General features: G+C 38.2%; 1 protein-coding gene across 4 annotated transcripts; it reads right to left on the minus strand.

Moving 5' to 3' along the window:
- Positions 1 to 5,507: 5,507 nt before the first annotated feature.
- Positions 5,508 to 27,635, minus strand: LOC131303596 (ultraviolet-B receptor UVR8). 4 transcript variants are annotated; one of them, XM_058330541.1, is made up of 15 exons: positions 27,148 to 27,635; positions 24,869 to 24,945; positions 22,873 to 22,951; positions 20,144 to 20,203; positions 17,292 to 17,393; positions 17,089 to 17,182; positions 13,311 to 13,353; positions 13,153 to 13,198; positions 12,994 to 13,040; positions 12,751 to 12,853; positions 11,763 to 11,817; positions 11,622 to 11,688; positions 11,325 to 11,361; positions 10,855 to 10,934; positions 5,508 to 5,943 (listed from the first exon to the last, which is right to left on the minus strand). In XM_058330541.1, exons 1-15 carry the CDS (start codon positions 27,434 to 27,436, stop codon positions 5,824 to 5,826), a joined length of 1,299 nt encoding a protein of 432 aa, XP_058186524.1. In that variant the 5' UTR covers positions 27,437 to 27,635; the 3' UTR covers positions 5,508 to 5,823. The 4 variants fall into 4 exon arrangements, with proteins under 4 accessions (XP_058186524.1, XP_058186525.1, XP_058186527.1 ...); XM_058330542.1 differs by lacking the exon at positions 20,144 to 20,203 and having other exon boundaries at positions 27,148 to 27,629; XM_058330544.1 differs by lacking the exons at positions 5,508 to 5,943; positions 10,855 to 10,934 and adding an exon at positions 10,962 to 11,083 and having other exon boundaries at positions 27,148 to 27,629.
- Between the last annotated feature and the right edge of the window lie 257 nt (positions 27,636 to 27,892).

A 27,892-nucleotide genomic window follows, 5' to 3' on the forward strand; every position in this document is an offset into this window, starting at 1 on the left:
AAGGATAACACCACCACCATACACTATGCATTAAAAGCAAATCGAGAAAACAATAAATAACGTGATTAGAACGTGATTTTAACAATAAATAACAATAAATCAGGATCACGTCAGGAGGTGCGGACCAGAGCTCCGGTCCGCACCTCCCCATTTCTCATATTTTCTGATCGAATTTCGATAATCCGAGCCGCTCAAAGTGATCAGAACATGATTTTAAGGGTGCCCGTAATAAATCAGCAAAAAAAATGACCGGGAAGGGCTTGATCCGAACAGTTTTTTATTGAACGTTTTAATAAAAAAACTGCTCAAATCAAGTCCTTCCCAATCATTTTTTTTGCCGATTTTTCGCGGTACCCTTAAAATCACGTTCTGAACACATTGAGCGGCTCAGATCATCGAAATTCAATCGGAAAATGGAAGGTGCGGATGGGTGCAGACGGGAAGGGTGTGGATAGGAACCGGACTGTATATATATTAAAATATACAGTTAAAAAATTAAGTGATCAAAATTTTCAATTTGTTTGAATCAATGCGAAGATCTTAATATTTGATCATATACATTCTAAAGAGTTATAATTAAATTTTGTCTCTAAGGCTCTCATAATTAAGTTTCTGCTCCATAGAGTCCCAAATAAAGAGGAGAAACTTAATTATGACAGTTCTAGAGATAAAATTTAATTATGACCCTTTAGAAAAATATGATCAGTAAAATAACATCTTCGCACTGATTCAAACGGATTAAAAATTAGAGCACTTAATTTTTTAAGCATATTTTTTAATATATCATAGTTTAAAAAAATAGAGTGCTTCAATTTTTAAACCGTTACGAAGATATTGTTATTCTAATCATATTATTGTGAGAGCCCATCCTTGGGGCAATCAGTCCCACATTGGAAAAGAAAAGAAATTCTTCATCCGTCTCTTTTTAAATGTCCCACTTCGTAACTCTAATTTATTAAGAAAATATCATCATTACACCTTTCACATCCGCTTTTACCTTCACTTTCCCTATTTACCCTCTATGGAGACATCATCATTACACTTTTACTCACTAACTTTTCAAAATTGAATATACTTTTAAAAGCAAAATGAAAAATGTACCAACTTTTACCCACTAACTTTACAAAATGGACACTTATTAAGGGACAACCCAAAATAGAATACTAGACTTTAAAAAGGGGACGAAGGGAGTAGTGTATGATTTATAAGTGATTCCGACCACCTACTGCATGTATAACTTGAGATTAATCTTTTGAGCCACGTGGTTAGATGAATAGTTAGAAGGTCAGCTGGCACAAGTCGTTACAGTTGGTATCAAAGCACAACCCTAGTCTACATGGTGGGGGCCACCTCTAAGATCTAGTACGAGCATACTCATTTGCTGTACAGAGCTAAGTGACACACCATGACCACCAGGGGAAGGTTAACTTGAGGTTAACCTTTTGATCACGTAATTAGATGAATGGTTAGCAAGTCAGCTAACATGGGTTGTTACAATTATTCTAAATGGTCATAATTAAATTTTGTCTCTAATGCACTCATAATTAAGTTTCTACTCCACAGGGTCCTAAATAATTCTTCCACCAAGGTCAATTTTGTCTTTTCCCATCATCAATCCATGGACTAGATTATGAATACCATCTCCATGAGGGTATTAAGAATACCCCTATGGGTCGGCTTGTTCATCCCATGGGAGTAGTAGTCCGAACGTTTTTTTGGTTACCAAACAAGGGTTTGAGAGTCCCTTAGGATTGGTAATTAATCCAATCCCAAGAGGTAATAGGTTTATCAAACGAAGCCTAAATCTCAAAGTATAATGGGAATGTGCATCAAGGTCGACATTTTATCTCAAACTACGGGACTTTATTTTTGTTCAAACAAATATGAGATGCATAACCAATTCTTTTGCAAGCACACTTCCTTTTTAATCAGATGTCCCTTCGGGGACAAAGCACACTTCCTACACACATTTTACATTTCACTTACATAATTGTGTTAACCTTCACGTGTGCAAGTGCATAAATATTTGTGAAAATAAGCGTGGTTGTGGTATTTTGATTGATTGATTTTATGGATGATTGTTTTCGATATATTAGTTCTAAGACTTTTATGCATATTTAACACATTTCTATGCAAACTTTAGCACTTATTGATAACCCGATGGGTAGGGGCAGAGTCAGGAATAACTGATAGTGGAGTCAATATTTAGAAACATATTTGATTTTCTTTTTATTTTCTAATAAAAAATAAATATGTATCACTACTTTAAAATTATTAGTGATTGAGTGCCCGTATGAAGCGATATTAGGAAAAAGTATCCCAATAATCATGTATTTTGGATAGAAGAATGCAAAAAGGGGGTTCTTAATTAAAAAAGGTGAAAGTACATAAACACTCACTCAACTATCACTTTTTCTCATAAACACCCCCTCACATTTAAAAACACCCATAAAAACCACCTCAACTTCTCCCGTTATCCAAGTGACACCCTTCCGTCTCAAAACCGTTTGTTGAAAGGACACATTGGGTTTTTCTATACAAAAATGCCCTTTTACAACTATATAAACCCCCCCCCCCCCCCCAAATGTGCTCATGCATTTTTAAATATAGTCATATCCATTAAGTCTCATAGTTGCTAACCTGTATCTCGGATTGAAGTGCAGTCATGCCGTAATTTTTTTTACTAAAAGGTATCTTTAGTAATTGTTTTTATGTTTTGCGTTCATAGTTTTTTGGGAGACTTAAATAATCATTCTCAAATCCAAACAAACTTATGTTTCCAACCTACTCAGTTTGAACAATTATGTTTTCATCCTCATTCTTTTATAATTCCAATAGTGCCCTTATATAACACACAAAAATTTGGGACTAAAACATAACTCCACAAGTCCTTCAAAAAAAATGGGTGGTCACCGTTTGACCCAAATTCAAAATCCCATAAATCTCGCTTAAAACCCATTAAATCCCATTCCCTCTCTCTGAAATCTCGGAACAATCTCTCTCTCTCTCTCTCTCTCTCTCTCTCTCTCTCTCTCTCTCTCTCTCTCTACAACTCCTCAATCTCGCCTTCGTCCTTCTCTTAACCACCGCCTCAACCCTCCCTCCATCACCATCATGCTACCAAGACCAAACTCACCTTTTCCTCCTCTTCGGCCTCGTCCTCTCCTCCCTCGGCTTCAGAAACTTCACCACTGCCACTCCCTCCCTCTCTATTTCCACCATTTGGCGCAGCCCCATCACCTTATTGGCCCCTTCCGACTCCTCCCTCCTCACTTGCAGCCCTTCCTGCTCCCTCCCCCTCCTCCTTTGAGAACACACCGTCCCAAGCCTCTTCTCCATCCGCTACCTCCGCACCTTCCCCTTCGCCACCAAGATCAAAACCCTAGCCCCCGCTCGCTCCCTCACTGTCACCTCCTTCGCTCCTAACTCCTCCAAGGTCTTCGTCGGCAGCATTGAGATCACCCACCCCGACCTCTTCGACGATGGCCTCCTAGTCGTCCATGGCCTCCAAGGCTTTGTCTCTCACCTCTTCCTGTTCTCCTACAACATCAAACCAACGACATCTCTCTCCTTCCCCCTCCCTATTGTCTCAGAACTAGATGTTGTTGGGGTTGTCGATTGACTCCCCGTTCACGACGTTGTCGTCTTCCTCGCTTTCGATTTGGTTTCTTTGCTGTTGTTGTTGTTGGATGTTCATGGCATTGGCGTTAGCGTCATACATCGAAAGGAGGGTTGAGGCAGTGGTGGAAAGCAATTTTCTTTGCTATTGTTGTTGGCGTTGGCGTTGGCGTTGAATCTAAAGAAAATTGGATAGTTTCTAAAAAGAAGATTTGGTTATTTTTTGTGGGGTTTGGATTTGGCTACGTTGGAGAAAGGGGTGTGTTCGGTCAGGAGAGGGAGAGAGATATCAGTATGAGACGTAAAAAGGGTATATTTGTCATTTCATTCATTCCATTAACGGAGTTAGCAATTAATTCAATTTTCAGTAGTTGAGGGGGTCTCCATGGGCGCCTTTAAATGTAAGGGGTGTTTATGCGAAAAAGTGATATTTAAGGGGGGTGTTTATGTACTTTCACCATTAAAAAATATGTTGAAATTCTAGCTTTCTTAAACATACAATGAGTATTATCTATATTCATTGACCAATGATTAGTATAATTTTAGTATTAAAAAGAGGGCGAATTCTTAAAATTGTTTCATAATAGGGGCAATTTAATTAAAACTACGAGGTCAAATTAACAAAATGTCGTAAGAATCTAACCAATTTAAGGGAGAAATATATACGTGAGCGGGGTCAAGTCAGCCCACTTGACCCATGTTGCCTCACCCATGCTGAGACGGGCCTTTTTGTTTGGCATTTTCGTGTAATGGTGGGTCAAGATGAGATAGCAAATAGGAAGGTGAAGATAGGGAACAGGAAGCTGTAGTAATCATCTGGCCATCATTGGTCTTCTTAGGGTCCATGCCTGCTGCCTCCTCGTCCAGAGGCATGGTGTGCTCATTTTTTTAGACTCTTTCCGGACTCAACTTCATCTTCCTGGACGGAATAGCTCATTTTTTTGGCTCATCAAGTAATTCATCGAGCAAAAAATCAAACTGCTCGAACAATGTTTGCCTTCTGATCAGCATACTTTTATCTCGTAACACATTCCAAAATCACTTTAGTCATTCATTCAAATTACTTGAGAGGATATGATCCGATATTCTTTTCAGTGGTCCATCACTCTAATCTTTTACATGGCCCGTTCAACCGTTACAGTAAAGAAAATAAACAACTGAGATCCAATGAATGGGTCTTAATTGGGCCCCTTGCGACCTCACGTCAAGAATTGTTTGTGCTTTGGGACACAGCAAGGCCCCTTCCTCCTTGGGATTTTGTACAGAGATGGAGAAAATATTCTTGCGGTTGAAGAGGTCAATTCGAAAATAACAATAAATTAAAAAGACCGCTGAGGTGGTAGTTCTAGTGGTTGGAGCAGCTAACATAAGGTTGCTTCTCTCCCGCCAGTCTTGAGTTCGATACTTGAGACCAAATAGTTGGAAAATGAGTCTCCAATTTAACTTGCACTTTGGTGGGGGTGGGGGCATGATGACAAAGCTCACGACGTGGTGCAGATCAATATTTCCTCCTTGGCAGGGTCAACTATGGCTAAGTCAGACCATTCTAGGTTGGGTGGTTCCCAATTGATCAGGGACTACTACGCTTGTTTAATCCAACCCACCCTTTTTACATTTTTATTTTTATCGGCAAGCCCACCCTTTTTCCATTACAAAACAATAAGTTAAGAAGTAACCTAACATCCAGACATTGATTTTCTTATCAATATTATCTGCAGCTGTGGTTCTTCAACTATAGCATATCCTTATAGCATACATCACCATTCTACACGAAATTGAGCAGGCTAAAATAAACATGAAAACGGGCAAGGGCAAGGGCAATGGGAAGAGAAAAGGACCCTAATCTCTCAATCAGATTCACGTGTCCAATACACAATGCCTCAAATATATAGACGAATACTATAACTTGACAAGGGCCTGGATACATACTGCTGCTAATGAGTTCTTCGCGTCACACAACACAGTCAATATTTCAAGAGCCTGAAGCTCAACCACTGCTATCTTTGTTTTGTTTGAAATTTCAATTACAACAGATCAATTACAGTAAATTCATTCAGTTCCATCCCAGTATAAAATATTGGGTCTGATATTTCTAACTGTAAGGTTATTGTTTTATTTTTCTTGCACTGAAAAACAGTGACTATCAAATACCAAAGAATGTGAAAAAGATGATTAAAAACAATCAGGGGAAGTTGCAGCAACAATTCAAATGGATTCCAGTATGGCACCTGTATGATTGAATCCACATGATACTTGTAATGCTTTAACATTTCTCCCGAAAATGACTCGTGTAGGCGTAATGTAGTCAACATCATTCCCCTGACCCTGCATGTCAAAAAACCATGACACTAGTATGTTAAACAACCAGGACGCACACATAGAAGAGCATTTGTGATTTCTGATAAGTAAACAAAATCCTTTTCAGATGAGAAATAGCAAGAGGAAGAAAGAGGAACAAATAACACTATGGAAACTAAGTGAAATGTCAAGCACACAGCAAATTGAAAATCGCATCCCAAGGCAAAGAAAGGAAGAGAGAGGTAATTGAAGTTCTCAAAACTTAATTATCAATTTCGCAAACAAAGAAATAACAAAACTTAATTATCAATTTCCCAAACAAAGAAATAAAAAAACTTAATTATCAATTTCGCAAACAAAGGAGATTTAAAAAAAAAATTCACAAACAAAGAAATAACAAAACTTAATTATCAATACATCCATCTCATTTAAGGATTTTAACTTCAAACATGACAAAAGGCGCTTCTACAACAGAAAGAAGAATTACAGATCTCGCATTAAACCTAAATTGCAGGAATATGATCTAGGTCACACAATTCATTGATTTCAGCTGCCACTTGCGCTCTAGATTGCAAACTCGGGAACTGAGTCGAAATCTTTATCCTGATTACTCATGTTCTACAAGGATTATCCTGGCCTAAAAGTCACCTACTGAAAAAGAAAAGATTCGCAGCCATCTATGAAGCACCGACACGATAAATAGGTTGCAACACGTAGGATACACACAGACACGGCGGGGACATGCATATATGATATAACTTGCTTGGGGGTAATTACATACTCCCTCCGCCCCAATTTAAGTATCCTCTACAAGAAATCGAGCCTTTCAAGAACTCAAAATTTTTGCTTTAAATTTCCAAATTTTCCCTTAAAAACTGTGAAGTTAATTATATATATTTAAATTTCTTATATCTTTCAATATGGATCTCAAAAAATATGTAATATGAATCTTGTTTGATAGATCTCAATTAGGTTTATTATACAAAATTTCCAAAATCATGAAAAGTACTATAAATTGAAAGATGTTGTCAATCTAAAAATGACATGAATATCAAAAACTGTCAAATCAATTAGGAAGAAAAGGGTACTTTTTAGGGGTAAAATCGAAAGTTTGGCATGTTTTAATGGTAATTTTTAGAAAGTGAAACACTTATTTTGGGACATCCCAAAATAGAAACATGGACATTTAAAATGGGACGGAGGGAGTAATACCGACGCCTTCATTTTCTACATGATCAATAGATTTACATATATACTTAGAAGCAAAAAAAAATATGTATTACCTACGTACCATCTCCAACTAGTAAAAAATTATTTCCCAATCTTCATACTACGACAGAAGTAGGGAAAAAGTCAAGCAAAATCTGTATTAGATAGTGTCCAACAAAAATATTGGAAGTTGTCATCTAAAAGTCCTACAAATAAAATAAAAAAGTTTAAGAGGGATCAACTAGTATACATCTATTTTTTATTTTTATTTTCCTATTCTATCATCAGATCTTAACCTTTTTTCCTCCCAAGCCTTTATGTGTTTCATGTGGGGCTGAGTGATGGATTCCTAGGCTCCAAGACACATTGGGACGACTGTCTAACATGTGTTAGGGATTGTCAGATAACTATTGGAGAGTTACGAGTGCCAATAATGACACCACGATCTAAGAAGTGTCTGTGCTTCTTATGAAATCCCCAATCCATCACATAAGTGAACCAAGTGTCGTGCTGTAAATACTCAAGAAAATAACACATCGTTCAAATAAAATTAATTTTCTTATGGAAGTTATTACATTACTTTCCCGATGCTTGAATAGCACACTAAACGCATTATACACCACGAAACACAACGTTCAATCACCATTAAGTAACCTTCAAATTTATGAGTCTTTCATCAATCACTTTTTAAGACTGCCGACTAAAATGGGCATTGAGAGAAGAATCAGATCAAATGATTTAGCAGCAAAATGTCAACCACAACAGCAACGAAAGCTATGCTCTCATTGAATAACTCTATCGTGTAAAACAGATTGAACTCCATAATTAACCACCTTCCAAGTCGAGGGTACTCGTATCGGCCATCACGTTACAATATTTTACATGGTGTCTTATATCAGGCGATATCTATGTACCGGCTGATGGTGTCCAGTGTTTTAAATGGCGCTTGGCGCTAGTCGGGTAGTGACCCACCGCCAAGCCGCTTGGTTTTTTTTTTTTTTTTTTAAATTATTATAAATCTTTTGTGCAGTATTGTAAGTCCACCAACACCACCTTCAGTCTTCTGTTTTCTGTTCCAAGTTTTTTTTAAAACACAGTAGACTAGTTATTTAAATGGGGTTCCAACTTCCAAGTGACCGTGTGAGTCTGTGGCTCTGTGAGAAACGAGCATACTGAGAGAGACAAGGGAGAAGAGGCAGACGTGAGAGAGAGACGAGAGATCAGAGGAGAAAGAGAGAGAAAAGAGACACGAGAGAGAGAGAGAGAGAGAGAGAGAGAGAGAGAGAGAGAGAGAGAAGAGAGAGAGACATACCGGCTAGTCAGCGACGACGATCGGACACTAGTTCTCGCCTGGAGTGAACTGGGTTCGGGAGGGGCTAGGGCTTCGATTGCTGTGAACTTGGAAAACGATGAATTGGGTTTGTGGGCTAATATGTAATTGTAGTATATGTATATATGCTTTTGTAAAATTACATATTAACCCTTTTTATTCCAATTCCTTCAATTTAGTCCCGCCAAGGCGCCCGCCAAGCATCCCAGACCGCCATTTCAAATGCCCAGGGGTATAGGTGTGGCGGCAAGGTGCTGCCAAGCGCCTAGGCGGTCAACTTGACCGCCATTTAGCACACTAATAGTGTCTAATACAGCAAAAAAAATGGCGGTATAACCAATACCAATACGTACCCGATACCAGAATTAGAACCTTACTTCAAACTAAGCAGCACTATGAAGCACTGACACACATAAGTCACCATACTCATGATGGACACAACGGGGACAAGCGACACGCCAAAATCCATATGAGACATGCCACATGGTCTGTATGGTGGGATACGCCAGAGACACGGGGAACCCACCGGGGACACACATAGGGGCACAGTGGGATGGATTTTGTAAGCTTTCCGGTGGTAGATATTTATAACTTAACAAGTATTGGACCGAAAGTGTAATATAAACCATGTTATATGCATTATGCATATACCATCTATGGATAATGCATTTGCTATGTCCCCAACTTCTGTGTCCCCATCTTGAAAATAGTCGTGTCCTGTGTCCACGTCCATACGAGCTCAAGAACAAGAAACATGGCCCATTCAAGACTCTCAAAAGATATTGACAATGCCTACATTGTTGATCTCCCTGATAACATGCAATCTCTCCTAATTCAATGCAGCTAATTTGTTTGAGTATATATCACCCACCAAATGAATCTTCTCTATCTGGTCTCAACTTTTTCGAGAAGGGGAGACTGATGTGGAACAAGAATCCCATCATTTAAGCATTTCAATTTGCATTTTCTCATTTTGGTAATAGCTGAAAGGGCAACTACACTGATTATAAAAGTCGGAATTTACCATCAACCCTGCACTCTTTTTTGCTTGGTTATTTTCTTTTTCATTTTGGAACTTGTACCTTCTTTTAGTAGTCAGCAGTACTCTATATACTAAGGTGATGTAATCTTCAAAGGGAACTTTTGGGAAATTATGAGCTCGAGATTTCTTCTCTCCTTGGACCCTGTTCAATTTGATGGAAGGGATGTAAAAATCAACTTTTCTTTAACTTTCTTAGCGTTCAGTTGCCAAAGCAACTTTTTAACTTTACCACTAGGAAACACTTTCCTCCACAATAGATTATATGAAAAAGAAGGAATTTCAATATACTGCAAAAATCTTTGTCAAATGTAATTAAGACAATCACAATTTCTATATCACAATACCTGGGATATGTGGCCTATAGTATCCAAACTTATCTCATACCACTCGACATTAAAAAAGAAAAACTGCAGACAAGTTATGAAGTACCAAATATCCATCGATAGGTTGACGAAGAGTTTTGGTATCAAATATGGATACAAACCCGTCCTTGAAGTATAGACACTGAAAGTTTTACCGATTCATATAAACTCCATCCTGATAAGACGACATATAATGGAGTCCATAAACTATAGAATGATAAAATACCATTTAGATGTTCAACATTTTGACCTGAAATAGCAACTACTTTGCGATCTTATATATGCATCTACCAAAGGAGACGTGACTAGACACATGCAAGAAGGGGTAATTGCTACTCATTAGTGATATCAATGACTAATGAAGCTAATTAATGAAAAAAATAAACCAAAAAATTCACATCAAAGTCATTAAGAGAAACGAGGATGAAAAGCAAAATTCAAGATAGAAAACTATATCCCAGCTTAAGAAGAATACGAAACAAATCAAGTAGTTGATAAAAATAACAATAAGAAGATGAAGAAAACACCAACTTCATTCTAAGCAACATTTGGAAGAATATAAACATTGATATTACCTAGTTTCCCTAAAAACAACAGCTACGACAAAAGCCTTATTCGTCTAATTACATGTATTCCCTGACTAAATTACTGTTTTTTTTGTTAAACAAAAAAAACTCGTGCAATACTTTTATTCAAGTTCTTCACAGTTTGCATATATCTAACTAATTAAAACAAGCTAACGTTCCACCAACAAGGGAAATTGGAGACAAGACTTTATTTCTCATTATGGAGAAACCACATCTAAATGACAACAGACAACGTGCTACAATTAAAAGCAGTTGCTCAGATAATCATTAACCTGAATTACGATTCCCACTTCACATCCACTTTCACTAGCTACTGTTATGAATTTAGCTAAGAGTCACTTAAATATAAACCTTCACAAAAACATAAATGTCCACAAATAGCAATATTTTCAGAAAATAGAACCATACCAATTGTCCACCAGGGGAATGCCCGTCCTCAGAAAACGTTCCATGAGAACCTCCCCAGCCCCATGCATAAACATGTCCTTCTGCATGTCAGCAATTATCACCAGTTTATCTCCAGAACCAAGGCATATCTTGATTCACCAAGTCAGTAAATGCGGTGGTTAATCTGTTTTTATTGGGGTGACGTCATCTTCATCATGAGAGTTGCTGACTTGTTGGAGTTCTTTTCATCCTAGAAGTAGGATAGGAACCCTAAGGCAGAGTGCAGTTGTATGGGTTGCAGTTGACAGTTTGGAGGTCCTTCGAGAATATTGAATTGCATAATTCAACTCCAAAAGGATCATCTTTTTCCGTTCTCTTAGACTGTTTATCCCATTACTTTTTGCAGTATTGTACGTGAGAAATCGAGGATATGCATTTACAAGTGTATACTCTAAACTCTAGGTTGTCTACTGCTTTCAAACCATTCTTACCAGAGATTGCTGCTGTATGCTTCCAGCCACAGGATACCTAATACAGAAAGAAAAAAATTATCAAATAAAGCACAAACTAAAGAGTAATCCATACATTAGGTCAATATAACTCGATTTACAGGTCATGATTGCCATCTTTACGATCATAGACTGATTTTGAGCCTTGAACCGAGTAACAAGTCGTCAAGTAATTTTGATGGGAAATATCTAAACACCAACTGCAGAATGATTGTGGAATATGCAACAATATTTTGAGAAAAACCAAAAGCTATTTGGGCAATCACAAGCGTTCTGAACCTGGCAAACAGCATGTTTCAAGAATGGACCTTGAACTCTTTCTGGTAAATGACTGACATCTGTACAGCTGATAGAAGAGTATGAAACAATAAGAATAAGTTATCCATCTGAACTTTTTGAGATGTAGTTATTAGGAGATACCCAGTCCCGAGACAGCCATTCTCATTTGAGCCCCATGTGTATAGTTCTCCACCGCCTGTGTAGGAAAAAAGTTAACGACAAGTACTGGATTTGAAACACATAAAATCGACTGGTACACATGATTGTCCGAGTTTCTAATTTAGTACTTCATTACGAATCATGCTTTAAAAATGTTGGAGTGATCTAGGCAGATGCAGTCCCTTCTAAACAAAACATGTAAGAGGTACAACGCTCAGGTGACTCAACCTGGTGGCTATGACGCATGGACACGGACACAAGGACACGGGAATTCTAAAAAACTGGGGACATGGACGCGTGTATATTTATATTTGTTTTTCAATTTTTTCCCAAGTTTAAATGGCAAAATGTGGACAAAACGAAAAAATCCATAGTTCCAATACCATTCAAATAAAACAAGACATCCACCCAATTCAAAAATTACAGTTTGACCACCAAAAAATTTAAAAATTACAGTTTGACCCCCAAAAATTTAAAAAATACACTTTGACCCCAAAATTTTTAAAAAATCACACTTTGACCCCGCTATGTCCCCATTGGTGTCCCCCCGGGTCTCCAGCCATGTCCCTCTCAAAAATTTTAATTAAATTATGGGACATGCCATACGTGTCCCCGCGTGCCCCCGTGTCCGACACTGCAATACGTCGACCTCTAGAGGTGTCGGTGCTTCATAGCATGGTGGCTCTCCTTCATGTGGATAAGGGAATCAACCCTCCATGCGGTCAAGTCACGTCGTCTCCACTCCACCACCTCATGTTTTAGTACACGGTACACCATATGTAAATAGGTGACATATAGACCCACGAGACAATACCAAATTTCAGCACCATCTAGTTTCATCAAGCAAGATCATAATAGAGCCTTATAATCCTTCTATGGGGAAACAAAAAGTTACAACATGGAGACAAAAAAACACAGAAAACAAATACACAGAAAAATCAAATGACAATAAAACAATAAAAAGAATTACTTGTAATGACACAAGTGTGATAACCACCACATGCAACTTCTTCAGACAACGGCAGTTGGCCAATCATGGATGGTCTTGTTGCATTCTTTGCTTGCCCGAGGCCCTAGATTATTTCATTGTATTTCAACCATTAACATCCACAAGATAGATTCTTATACAAGAGGAGGGCAGAAATAATTCAAACATCTAAATGGGATATTGAAGAACTTCTAAAGACCGTAGGCTATTACTTCTGACACTTACCAATTTATCCACTGCTCTTTCACCAAATACAAATACAGAGCCATTTTCTGCAAACCAGGACAAATTTTGAAGTCCAAACATGGTCCTAGAATCACACCCTAGTACGAAAAGAACAAAAAAAAAAAAAACACATCAACTGCACAAAAATGCCATATATACCATCAATGCATGCTGAATGCAGCATCCCGGCAGCAATACTTTTAATCTGCATTTACAAAAAGGGACAGCCAGTCATGAGGCAATCCAAAATGCCAACTGATATCTGGCAGATCCTTTCAAAGACGCAGTCGAACAGAAATAGAAACACACATTATTACCTTGAATCCTTCAAGTTTCTTAATAAGCCTAGGGGTAAATTCACTGCAACCAACAGAGGATTGTATAAACATACAGGTTGGCACATGTAGAAAAAAAGTAAACTACTGGGAATGATAACTGACAAAACGGAAATGAAAAAACTCCAGAGAAATGATAACTGTGTCAGGATCCGGGAGAAGCAACTATGAACAAGATCAGATTCTTATTCTTATTATCTATTGAAGAATTAAAAGTTAAGCAATCCACCAACTAAAAGAGTGGTACTCATAGTTGGAGAAAATGCTGGTTTCATAATCATACAGCCAAATTAGGGCAAAGGGTAGTGACATTGTACCATCAATTCTACAATTAGGGTCAATGTTTCTTGAAACATGGATCATTTTGGTAAGAGTTGCAGGAGTCGAAACATGTCCTATAGCAAAGGGCATCTTATCATGGTGCTTACCTAAGATCCTACCCTTGTATTGTAGAATTCATAAAACATACTTGAACAAGTTTTTATTCACTTGGAGGAGCCTGTGAATTCTTATGCAGGTGCAAGCGAAATGCCCCCATTTTCATTTGCACTGATCTCTTGATGAGATATCATCTCTCTGCCACATCGTGACTTAAATTAGTAAGATCCGAAAGTTAGTCCGCTACATAGTTATCAAAGGCGCGCCTAGGTGCTTGACTTGGCGTTAGGCGCGTCGGAACCCAATACTTGCACCTTAGGTAGGTTCAGGAGGAGCGACTTGAAGAAGGCGATCAAAAGGCACGCAAGGTGCACATGGCACACAAAACCCAGCCTTATATCAGTCCCACGAAAAAAATAAGAGGTGGGATTGAAAAACCCTGAAGCAAAAGTGACTGAGATCAGACATTGATAACACAAGGTGCACAAAACCCCATGTCTTGGTAACACCGTATGGAACTTTGAAAGCAGGTCCTCTTCTGGGATTGCTTATGCAACACAAGATTGCTTCTGCAATTTCTTATCTTCTTGACCCTTCGACTAGAGAGTGCTGTGATTCAACCAACCAGGTTATTCTCTTCTTCTCCTTCCCCTTCCCCTCCTCGGGATTTTCTCTTTCACAACTGTATCAGTATGTTTTTGGGACCGTGCATGCTAACAGGAACAAACTTTTGGGACTGCATATCCTGTGTTTTGTATTAGAAAAATTATTTTGTCTTCTTACTTCCCCTAATAGAATAAAAACAAACTTTATTGTCTCTCTTTTATATTTCCTGCTGTGTAAAGGGAAAAACCGATTGATTCTGATTAATTACAGAGACGATTTTCGATTGCTTTTAGAACGATCTTTTCCAAAAGGCCAATATCCCAATTGCTTTTGAAATGGCGGAGGAACTTGACTCAATTGCCTTTGATTCGTTAATTTCCCAATTTCTTTTTCATTTGTGAATACTAATTGCATGTGGATTGTTTGAGAGCCAGATGTTTTTAAGGATCACTAATTGCTTGTGATCAATAATACGGCTAGCGAAGGTAGTAGAAAGATCCCGCATGGAAGTATGCACCTTTGGTGGAAGCCTAGTCACTTTAAATTTTATTTCATTTGGTTGGATGATTGTCTTGTTGAATTTGACGTTTTACTCCTTTTATATGCAAGAATTTTTGGGGGGTATCTGCTAGATGTGTTTATGGCTTTCTAAAATGGTAAACATCTTGAAATTCATTGTCTTAGTGTTAATCATTTGAAGAATTTCTGTATCCTGTGTTTTCTATATCTTCTTGCCTAGGTACTCCATTAAATATGGCCCGCACCTTGCCTTCACCTCATGCCTAGACACCCTAGACCCCAACAGACTTTTGCGACACAGTACGCCTCGCACCCTAAATAACTATGGTTCACTAATATGGATTTGCCCTTTGTACAAGCATATATTGTGAGACTAGCTACCATTACCAGAAAATTTAGTGCTACAAAATGAAAGACGGTCAAGTTTCCATCATTTGATCTGTTACGGGGTAATAAGATTTCCTGGCGAAAGTAAATCTGATCAGGAGGTTTATTTACTATCACAAGCAAACAGTAGGAAAAAAAGACAATAGTGTATATACGCTGGGATTATGTGAATAAAAACAACTCCATGAGGAAGGACCACTTCATCGTAATTGCCATAGTGGTGTCTTGCTAAATGCTACATATATTGGATGAGACAGAATTTGTTCTCAACACGCTATATGGTGTATTGCATGTTGACACATCTCGAACACGAGTGGCATGACTCATGTGCCCAGATCTTAGGACAAAATGTTGGATTTGGACTAGTAAATAATTAAGTTCTATACCAAGTAAAAGTAGCTTGCTAATAGAGAGAATTTTTTTTTAATCGGCAAAATAAAGTTTTATTAAGAAACTTGACAACAAGTACATCAAGTTTGGGGGGGGGGAAGGTGGGGAATCCAAGAAAAGGTTAGACGCAAATAAAACACCTGTCTAGACGAAGCCCAAAACACCCCAAATATGGATAAGTCCAAAAGGGCCAAGCCCAGTCCAAGAAACCAACCCAAATCCTAACTGCGCTACCCCAAACACACTATCACCACCGAAGAGCAAACAATCGCCGCCACCACCAAAAGCAGCAACCGCCGCCCCCAAAGACATCTGAACAGGCGGTGCACCAACCACCACTAATGACGAAACTGGTGACCCACACCGCTGCGAAACCCACGAGATGCCGGACCCCAGAAAACTAACCAATAAAACACCAAACATGATCCTTACAAACGGCTGAGAGAAACGGCACCCAAGCTTCCAAACATTGTCGTGACCTGCCACACCGTCGCCACCCAACCAAACCATCCAAGCAAAACAGATCCACCCACAACCACCCGATCTGATTACCCAGAAGCACAGCCGCTCCAGAAGCCTGCCACAAGGTCTCCAACTTGCCGTTAGGCCTGAACCGATTACACCCATGGGCGATAATCAGCGGGAGACCTCAATGCCATGCCTCCACTTGCCACAGCCGCACCTAGCCGTTAGGACAAACCGGAGATACCCAAGAGAGTAACCGGTGGGCAAACAGTGAACAGAGGCAACACGCGACGATGAAGATAACGAAAAAACGACAGTGAGGAGGCAAACACCGGAAGGGGGAGGGGAGAGAAAAAGGAGGGGGAGAGAAGAGAGAGAAGAGAGGAGAAAGCCCAAAGGGAGGAGGCGCCTTCACTGGTGAGCTGAGAGGAGATGAAGAGATTTCTAGAGAGAGAAAGAGGAAAGGGGCTTTTTTCGCCACTAACAAAACTTGACTTAATGGAGATAGTTAACAAAACTTTTGCCACTAATAGAGATAGTTACTTAGTTTGTGAGTTGCTCTTCTTTGTTGCATTTGTGTACGTTATATCCAAATAAAAAAGAAACTAATATGCAAAACTTGACGTAATAGAGATAGTTAACAAAACTTTTGCCACTAATAGAGATAGTTACTTAGTTTGTGAGTTGCTCTTCTTTGTTGCATTTGTATAAGTTATATCCAAATAAAAAAGAAACTAATATGCATAAAGTACGTATTAGTTAATCCTTGCCATATCTGTATCCTGATTTCTTTGAAAATCACCAAGTCTAGTGTCTGTACCAGTGTCGTGTCTGTGTTCAGTTCCCATTACCTTTGTGTGTGCCCAAACTTCTTAAAAGCTCCTAAACGCCATTTAACCCACTTCGCATGTGATACATTTCAGACATACGATGAGGATAAAATAGAAGCTCCTACTTGACTAAAATTCAGAAATTATAAGCAAAAGACTACAGAGTGTAATGCACTAAAATGAACCTGGCACTCCTTAGAAAGCCCAACATGCTTGGTTCATGCCCATGACCAAGCCTCCCAGATCCCCCTCCTCCCCAGCTTAAGGCCTCACCTTTATCTGGGGGAAAAGATTACGAGATTGGTTATTTGGCATACAAACTACAAAATGTTAGTGTAGCCAAAACATGAAAATCCATCAGAAGGCAAGAAGTACATAAATATCAAACCTGTAACTGCAAGTGAGTGCTCTGAACCCAAAGCCACCATTTTGATAGCAACTCCAGTCAAGGATTCAACTTTAGTAGGTACAAAAACAACTTTTTCCGCCTCTGTACAGAAAGTACAAGAACAATTCATTTTGGGCTTTCTTAATAAGGGCCCTTAGATCACAATACCAGAAGGAAACATAAAAGCTTATCGAAAAATGGACGAGTAAGAAGCAGCATAAAGCAAGAGAAGGTGAAGGTCAGTCGTAAAAGCAAGATTATCAAGGTGATTGAACAGTCCCCATAGAGAACAGTGAACTCTCATAAAACAAATAGGACTACACATCTAGAAATGAAATCAGGATTCTCAAGTATGATTATCAAGGAGATTGAACAGTTCAAATAGAGAACAGAGAACTCTCATAAAATAAATCGGACTAGATATCTAGAAATGGAATCAGGATTCTCAAGTAGGATTATGCGCCACATGCCACTTTCTATTAAGATAATTATTTAGGTAGACAAGAAATTGCATTGTAAGAATCCATCTAATAATAAAATGGTTATATACTGTTGCTATGCATAACATCCTTTTCGTTATTGCAAATTAAACGATGCATAAGACAGAATTAAAATTTAGAAAACATGGATGAGCAACTGACTATAGATTTGTGCAGATGACGTACCACAGCACATAAAAGACAATCTAGATATCACCATATTTAATAGGAAAATTATTACTTCACAGTTGTACTTTGACCTTTTTTAACTCACACCCCCTCAATTTCATTATTGGATATATATACCCCTTGAACTTTCAACTAAAGTGCAAATGGTAATTTTTTCGTCCAACTTCCTCCAAAACTGACAAAACTACCCCCATTTTAATCTTTCTTTTCTCATTCCATGTTCATCACCACCATGACCACGCACCTCCATCAATTTTTCTTCTTTTCTTCCTGACAAATTCAAGATCCAATTTATTGGAGGAAATTGGCAATTAATTGTTGAAAAGATCAAATGTCAATGAATCTAAACCAACAATAGTTTTCTAGTTAGCTTGGGTAGGACAATAGAATTCATTTGGTTTCCAAATAATTCATGCCTTGTTCGGTTTGGTTTTTGGAAAAAAAATTCCAACTCAAAAAATACTCATTACCCCTACTTTCAATCATTACTCTCCACTCATTACCCCTATTTCCAATCATTATTTTAATTTCTCTCTATCTCTCTCCACTCATAACCCCCAAAAATTTCTCATAAACTCATCCAAACACAGCATCAACTAATTACGCTTCTTAAGAACACGAAGGCCATACAGTGATGTTGGGAACTCATCCCCTTTACTGATAGTAATCGCTTTCTAGTTACCAATTTCCACTCACCACCGGTTGAGTTTTGCCTTCGCATCATTGCTGAACCTTCCACTGTCAATATGCTTTGATGACGAGCCGGAGTAAAATTTTAGAAACCCCAAAATCAAGAAGCCAAAATCACCGGAAAATACCACACCAATCAAGAATCCACAAATACATAAGCATAAACCCGGTAAAATGAAGCTCCAATTCAGAAAATCCAGTCGCAAAATCACCTAGGGTGGCAGACCCAGTACGGGTCACATGGGGTCATGTGTCCCCAATCCATCCCATCTGGTTTTTTCTGCTAAGTTTTTATCTTGTTCGATTTAGGCCTGTAAAGTTTAGTTTGGACACATTTAGATCTTTTCTCGACAATCCAAGCCGTTTGATGTTGTAGAGATTGTCAAATAATTAATCCATGCAAAAATTCAAGTCTATCGGACACCCAATAACTTGATAAGAACATTTTATTTTTGGAAAAAATGGTTACTGTATTTTACCTGAATAAAAGTATTTCGATTAAGTGGTTCGGAGAGTCCTATCATAAGAACGATTCAGATCGACGACGAGAGTTATGGCTGTGGACAAAGGGAATGAATCCTTCGATTAAGTTAGGAAGTAAGAAAAACAAATTGCACTTGTAGGGAATCGAGTTCTTTTGCAAAGGTTTGAAACGTGTTTTGCCGCTTCACCACTAGGTTCGCTGAAATCTTTTAACCTTCTATGTTAAATAAAATCGTGTTTTTTTTTTAGTTTGTTGCATCTTAATGAAATATCTAGTGCTGAATACTTAAATATGTGTCGATATGTTTAAAAACTTTTGGAAGCATATACCTATAAATCGCTTTCCATAATGGTGTATAATTGTATAGTTGACCATACAAGTTTTTATGATTACCAATAATTAAACCCACTATAGTCAATTCCTGGGTCCACCAATGGTTTTGAACTAGGGAAATGCTGAGAGAGAGAGAGAGAACTGAACCTGAAGAGTCAACTGCTTTGCTAGCTTTTTGAATTCCAGATGCCATTCACAGGCATGAAAACCCACGACTCTTATGAACTTGTTGCAGCACCCATTGCGTCTCCGAACGATTATCATCTTCATTCCTCCGAAGTGCTAGATTCAGATCAAGATCCCAGTCTAAGGCTTCCTTTTCAAACCATTCCACCATCGTTTGATGTAAAGCTAACATCGAGAGAAAATACGAACGAGCATTCGGGTTAAGGGTAACGGTGCTAAATTTTGATGGGGTTGAATGGGTAGTTTTGACTTTTCACCAATTTGTGTAACGCCATCCATGTTTGCACTTTAGTTGAAAGTTGAAGGGGTGTATGTATCCAATAATGAAGTAGAGGGGTGTAAGTTAAAATGGTTAGACTTCAAGGGTTTAAGTAAAAATGCCCCTATTTAATATGAATACCTAACGACAATCCCGCTACCTACCAGGAAATAAAATCAACTACACTAAGCAGTCAGTCAAAACAATTGAGATAAGATACATGCTTTGTTACTTTTTCCAAGGCCAAGCTGTCCATTTGAGTTCTTCCCCCACATGTAAAGCTCCCCATTCACTACAAAAATATGCAAATTATTGATTCAAGAAACTGAAGTATAAAATACAAAAAGTTACAAATATTTGTCATATGATATGAAAGTAACTAGGTAAAACAAACATTTTTAAATAAAAAAGCACATGCAAGTTAGATTATTGCTTAACACATCAGTGAATTTCATGGAAAGGAAATGGGAGAGGTATACTTCAGTGTCTTCCGATATTTCCCAAACCAACAACCTTCCTCATGGATTGTAACTTCTTGATCAACTATCACTAACTCATCTCACACTCTTTTTCTCAGCTCCGGAATGTATCTCCTAAAAATGGATCAATTTATCTGAAGTTGTCTGCATTTGTGCCAGTCTTCCAGAGATCCTTTCATATGGAGTCCTTCACTCCAGCCAGCCTTAAGAAAGGGCTTCAAACATGCAGAATATATCTGAATTTTTTACCACGAGAAAACAGGGATAAGAGGTTTGTTTTTACAACAAACCTTTTCTTTTTTCTTCCCTTGACTTGGCGTGGTCTAGGACTAGGTAATGTGCTGAACATGTTCAAGTGTGGTTAAGGCTTGGTTAAATGAGTCATAGGTTGGGCTTGGCCAAGAAAGTGGGCTGGGCTTAGGGTTTGATAACGGATAATTTGTACATCTAATGCCTTGTTTGGATGACTTTTTGAAAGGAAAAAAAAAAATCCAACTCCAAAAACAAGCATTACCCCTACTTCCAATCATTACCCTCATTTCTCTCCCCACTCATTACCCTTATCTCCAATCATTATTCTCATTTCTCTCTCCATCTCTCTCCACTCATTATCCCTATCTCCAATTAGTACTCTAATTTCTCTCTACACTCATTACGTCAAAAATGAAACCCAAAAATTTTCAAATCTCCCATCCAAACAAGGCATAAAAGGCTGTCCTATCTAGGTGTGACCTGGTTCAATGGACTCGGTTTCGGATGCTGAATACGCGACTAAGTGTTGGATTCATCCAACCCACATGTGAAGGATACCAATACATAGTCATATGAGAGCTTCCGCATAGTTCTGCACTTTTCCAGAGTTATGCAATTCACATTTCCGAATTTGTGCAATTCACTCCGTGCATCCCCTATTCTTAGTCCACTATTCTAGTTGAGATATCCCAAATATTAGTCCTCTTTGAAAAATCAAAGAAAAAACTAATTAGATTTCTACAAACAAACCCTCAAAAAGGATTGAAGTATTTTTAAAAGATAAAAAATAAGGTGTAATATTAAAAATATAATTAAACTTTCTAAGGAGACATGCATTAATTGTGTGTCCCCTTAAAAAGTGGAGTTCTACTAAATATGTAACAGTCAAACACATCTACTACGGGCATACCCTAACCCAATTGTAGAGTGTCCGACACGAGAATTCTTAAATTTCATAGAATCTGCAAAACATTAGTAATGCAACTTTGGACTGAAAACTTAAAACTCGGCTAGTTTGATTGGCTTATGCATCTGAGTTATAGGATGAATCTGGTTTTTGGAACCTTGGGACGAAGAAAATAGCTCTGTTTAGGGGTTAAATACCCTTAGCTTTACCTCCTTCCTTTGCAGCTTCTTCTTCCCCGGCGATAAGAAACAAAGCCCTAGACTTCACAGGCAACTGAGATTTCATCAGGGGCCGGAGATCAAAAGCACATAGGCAGAGGCATTGGCTAAGCAACGGGAGGCACAAGGTGACAATGCTCCCAATGATGGAACCAGCAGAACATGGTGGATAACGTTACCAGCACAAAACACATTTCCGGCAATTGACCAGTAGCTGGGCTTAGTCAGCGGCAGCCCTGAAAGCAGCAGTCCATAATTGATGGTTCCTGGGGACTGGTGGCACTGACACAATGCAGCATTTTTACATTTCTACTATGCTGGAGATCGCAACAAAGGCTTGACTAGAGATTGTGAAAGAGAAGAGAAGAGAGAGAGAGAGAGAGAGAGAGAGAGAGAGAGAGAGAGAGAGAGAGAGAGAGAGAGAGGATTGCCTAATCTCTGAAACTAAATTTGATGCAAAAAACAAAGAAAGGGGAGAGAGGAAACACACAACAGATGCATCCCTAAAGTCAAACGCCACAGCCTTTTAAATTCACTACCCTATATATAATTCTAAATACACTTATAGATATTAAATCAGAACTGTACTAGAATAGGCAACCTAATAGTGACACGAGAACTCATACGGCTCCTAACTAAACCAAAATTCAAAAGAACTAAATATTAAGCATTGAAGTATATAAGTTGATAGACCTCCACTTGAAGTAGCTGTGCAGTGCGCACATGAATGAATATTGGACGCTAAATGAAGCATCACTCCTCGTTTATGGCAAAAAGCTCTCAGGCATCAAGAAACCCAATGATAACTTATAACAACAGAGGGCTGAAAGATAAGTGTTTAAGAGACTTGAAATCAGTGAGATCTCACAAACAGATGCTAGAAAGCAAATTTAATGCCTCTTTAGGTAAATCATTTTACATTGGAAGGAAATGCAGCCAAAGATAATAAAAATGGGCATACACTTAAAACGTCAGATACGGTTTAGCTACAATACCTCCAAACACAGATTCTATGAAGGTAAAGTTGATTAACGAACATAGATTAAAGTGTAAACTTTGCATCGCCCTGTCAGACCATGACAAGTATATAGCAAGAAATACCAACCTGTAATGGCAGATGAGTGATGATAACCAGCATATATTTTAATTATCTCGTTGGGAAGTCCTAAAACTTTTAGGGGCTCCTGCAATAACAATACAACCAGATTAAGTGGACAATTCAAAGCGAACGCAAGGGAACCGGAAATGACAAATAAAGAATCTAAACAACCACATATCTTCTTTCCTTTGTCTATTTTGTTTTACAACAATATATCAGAAAAGAGAGAAAATCTAAGAGCAAACAAACTTGTGACTAGAATTTAGTCTCTTAGTGCTTAAAGCAGTGGATCCTACACATCACAATAACATCAGGCAACAACTCAAACAATAGGCCCAAATCCCACCCCCAGGACCAACAAAAGTACGACCAAGACAGAACAGATACTCGTGTCACTTCATAACCGTAACAAGTCAGAATAAACTGTGTTTTAACATGCTTCAAGGAAATGTACATGAAGCACCGATAATCACATGGAAATCCACCCATATGAAAAACTAGCGATGGTTGCACCACAGATTTCTTAAAGCAGAGGAAATGTTTTATCGCCTTTCCTCGAGCACTAGCAGGCAAATACTTTTTAGTTGCCCCATGCTTGCAACCCAAACCAAAAAGAAAATCGTACTAAAGTCACTGAACTGAAGTACCTCATAAAGTGCCATAACCAACCAATTTCACAAGGAGAGCTGGAAGCAAAAAACTCATACTATTGCAGAACACTACCACCAAAGTCCAGGCCTGAATAAGGTAATAGGAGGGCACAAATCAAATTGTGAAGTTCAGATAGGTCTCTCTTTCACCATATTCTTCATTAGTGTTACGGACGACACCCCTCTCCCATATTAAACAGAAAATACATAAGGATCTAGGAAGCAAGGACTTGTTGCCAAAGGTCACTTACCAATGTCAGACACCGATACTCTCCAGACACATGTTTACACTCAAATCAGAAGTTTCTTAAGTCTTTAACTTTCTTTTGATTTTTGCACATTGACAATCTGGGGAGACTCAAAACACATTCGGTATATGCTCGGACACTCGCGCAACACATTAGGTGCATCAAATGAGATAAAAGGCTCAAGTTACAGCTTAAAAAACTTTTCATTTTTGTGTTAGATGGGTGATAGACTGTGTTACTAGAAAACTTCTGCAAATGACGTAATGACAATTTTGAATGAACTAATGAAAGATGCAAACGAAATATATGTATATTACTATAACTACCACCTTATTTTTGTATTTTCATCATTTTTATTTAGTCATCCTGTACAGAATAAAGCTCCATAAGTATACATTTCAATTTGTAGTGTCTTCCATTTTTTGGGAATTTGTGTTCTGATTGTCAGTGTCGTGTGTCTGTTTCGGTGCTATTTACATGTGGATAAAACCCAAAAATCTAGACCTTGTATGCCAACCAACCACACATTGTAACTGCATTGCATAAATTTAATTTCCTTCCACATCCCAACCGACATATCAATGAGAAAAGAAGCTATAGGCATCTTCGAAGCATTAGGAAGCCAAATCTAAGCAGAAGAGAGAAAACTTCACTATAATAGGCATAGTGCTCTTGTTGGGGCCAGAATCCTCTCTTTTACAAATTTTTAATTGTTTTATACTACGAATTCAAATTAAGAGTCCACCATTCCAGAAGAAGAAAAGCATTGGCACCATGAATTGACAGAAAAACACTGCGGCCTGCCCTAAAAGTAGAACAAAAACCCAAAGCATACTGAATTTTAAACATAAATGTGGTAGCTAAAATGATGCATGCATTTGCAGAGATGACCGTTGACCACAACCCAAACGACAATTCTGATTCCAGAATGTGATCGACGGAGAAAGTCCAGGCAGGCATTGAAGCAGAGAGAATATGACGAAAAAAAATAAGTGAAAGCTTCATAATAGAGACTGCAAAAAATCTCAATAGCAATGTTTCCCTGCAAAAATGAAAAAGGAAACAAAAGAGTGAGAACAGGACAATAAGGTTCAGATAGCATACAGTAGTGTAGCTTTTATCATCTGATATGCCTAGCTGTCCAAAATCATTGAGACCAGTGGTATAAACACAGCCAGTTTCTGTCAAAAACAAGGGGGGATGCCCATTTATCAGTCTCTACCATGACTGCAGCTAAATTTATTTCAAATTCACCTCAAATTTATGAAGACAAAATGCAGGTATCAAGGTGAAAACAAAAACAGAACACAGTTACAGGTAACACAACTTATGAACCATAAGTTGTTCACAGAAGACAGCTGCAAAATCATTGGGAAACATATGATCCTGGATTTTTTATAGATCAAAATAAACTTAAATACGGAGTAATATTTCAATCATAGAACAAACCCACTTTCTCCAGCAATCAACGGGTTGATCTATTAAATCAGATACAGGTATTAGCTTTTAAACGGGGTAAGTGATGACAGGCAACTACAAAATACGGGCCATCACTGCAAACATTTCCTCAAGGGTAAATGTACGGTTACTCAACCAAATTAAGTCAAAAACTTAACTGCTCAAACATTGGAAGCTGCAAAAAAAATTCACTGCACTCATGTTTGCTCACTTTTGCCTTTCATCAATCCTCCACTGGCATTGCCAGATAATATGATACAGAGTTTCAAACTCTCCCCATAAGTCTAATATTTGCCGTAACCCATGTTAATATATGAAAGATGGCATCAAAGTAACACACACTATCATGGTATCACCAATGGGAAAATCTTGGTAAACTAGCAAAGCTTATAGAAACCTTACTAGTTACTATGATTTGTATAACAACTCCTCACTTATCTATTAGGTATAGCAGTGGGTTTGATAACAAGAAGATCTACAATATTCTTACATTAGTATAGCAGTGGGTTTGATAACAAGAAGATCTACAATATTCTTACATTCCTCAAACATGATGCCCCAGAATTCGCAGATCTTAACCAGATCTCTCAAGAGTTGTAAGATTCAGGCTTTTATCAAATATATGAAGAAAGCATGATGGACGAGAGTCACATGTCTGACAGTTTTACCTCCATGTGGTCAAGTAGATGAACATCACTTGACCTGAATTTAACATACAGGATTTTAGCACCCTCAATTTGTAAAGTACTTGCACATACTTTCAGCCCTTCAAGCCTCACACGTCATTGATAGACAAAGCAATTTTTTCCCGCCGTACACTAAATATCCTTACATTAGTAAATTAGGAAATGCTACACCCTCTTCTTAATACTGTGTTAATTTATCTTTTTTCATTTCTATACAAATCTTGAGCGAACTTTAAATATGTCCAACTTGTTTTAGATAGTGATGTCAAATTTCAAAGTTTTGATAAGTACATGTTAGCAAGTTTGTACGTAGTGTCAATTGCATGCCAACTTTATAGTCATAGATACCTAAGAAGTGTCAAACACATTGCAAATAGACCATCGGACAAGTATCTGAATTAAGGTTCTAGAACTTTGTAAAAGTGATTTTTGATAAAATTCACGGGCTTGAGATAACCATGAAGAGGGCAAGTTTTAATCACGAAGAGAGAACATTTCACGGGCTTAATATGTCAAGATGTATCTTCCTATAAAAACCAAGTTTTAAACATGGTTTTGAATTGGTATCAAAATCGGTATCATGTAGCCGATATTTAGCATTATCAACAGAAAAAAAAAAATTAGCATTATCAACAGAAAAAAAAAAGGACCATCTGTCGTAAGTCCACCCTACACCTGATCCTCTAAAAGATGGTTAAAACTATAGAAGCTCCTCCTCATACATTTATTTATGAAGCCAAAAGTGTAAGAAGCTTGTGTGTGTGCATGTGCACGCATGCTCGTGTGTATATGTAGCAAGGCTACACTTTGCTTATCTGTTTTTCTTATTGCTTTCTTGCTCGTTAGATGGAGTAATAAGCAATAAGCAGCCAAAAGTGGGGAACCAAACAAGCTTATTGAATGCGATCAAAACAAAAAAAAAAAGAACTTAAAGGAAACTAAGTTCGATCAATAACATAACAAGTATGTACTTTATTTTTGCTTGAAACGTATCTTCTTTGTTTCTTTCTTTTTTCTATTGTTGTGTAATTTCCCTAACATTTTGCGACAAAATAGAGTAAACTCTAAGAGCCATACACACCGAACCACACAAGACAACAGGAAAAAAGGATCCCACTCTTGTTTTTTTTCCCATCCCCGTGCAAGAACGGGCAAGACGCTAGTATAAGTAATAAGCAAATAGAGAACAAAAAACAAGCCCTGTGTAACGATACAAGACATTAGAAGCAATGCTGAAACCTGTCAAAAACAGGGTATGAGCTCCACCACAAGCAATGCCGAGGAGGCTTTCGTTACCGAAAGCCGAGCAGAAAGCAGGCCGCCACCGGGACTCCAAGCTTCCCAGCCCCAGCCGCCCGTAATCGCCGTTACCCCACACGGCAGCAAACCTCTTTCCCTCGCTCGGTCGCTCTTCGCAACTCGAAATCGTTCTCCTACCCCGTAACCCTAACCCTAACCCTAGAATCACGCTCCTGAGCCTCGTCAGTTGCGTGCCTCGGGCGTATCCTCCTCCTCTCACCGTTAACATCTCGACCGACCAATTCGAGATCGTCGTTCATGAATCGGGAGATGATCGTGTTCCGTTTCGATCATATGCAAGCACTTGCAAATTGCAGGGGTACGTGCATGCGAGTAGGCTGCTAAGAAAGTTGAGGCCGATAACACTGCAACGTCGTCTTTTGAAATTGGACTGCAGTTCCTTCTAAAGAAGTTCATAAGCAGTTGGACTTGGAGGACTCTAATCTAGTAGTCCTTCCGTCACTTTTTTTCCAAATATATTTCTATTTTTGTCCCAAAAAGATTATCCATTTAAAAAGACAACGGTCTTGCTATTGGGCTGACAATAAACACACTAAAAAATAAAAAAAATGCGTATTTTTATATTTCTGTGTACTTTTTATACCTTTTAATATACATTCACATACTTACTATTGTCAGTCCATTAGGCTGATTTTAGAATTTTCCAAAAGACAAAAGTATAAAA

Source organism: Rhododendron vialii, chromosome 10a, assembly GCF_030253575.1.
Source record: "Rhododendron vialii isolate Sample 1 chromosome 10a, ASM3025357v1".
Lineage (NCBI taxonomy): Eukaryota > Viridiplantae > Streptophyta > Magnoliopsida > Ericales > Ericaceae > Rhododendron > Rhododendron vialii.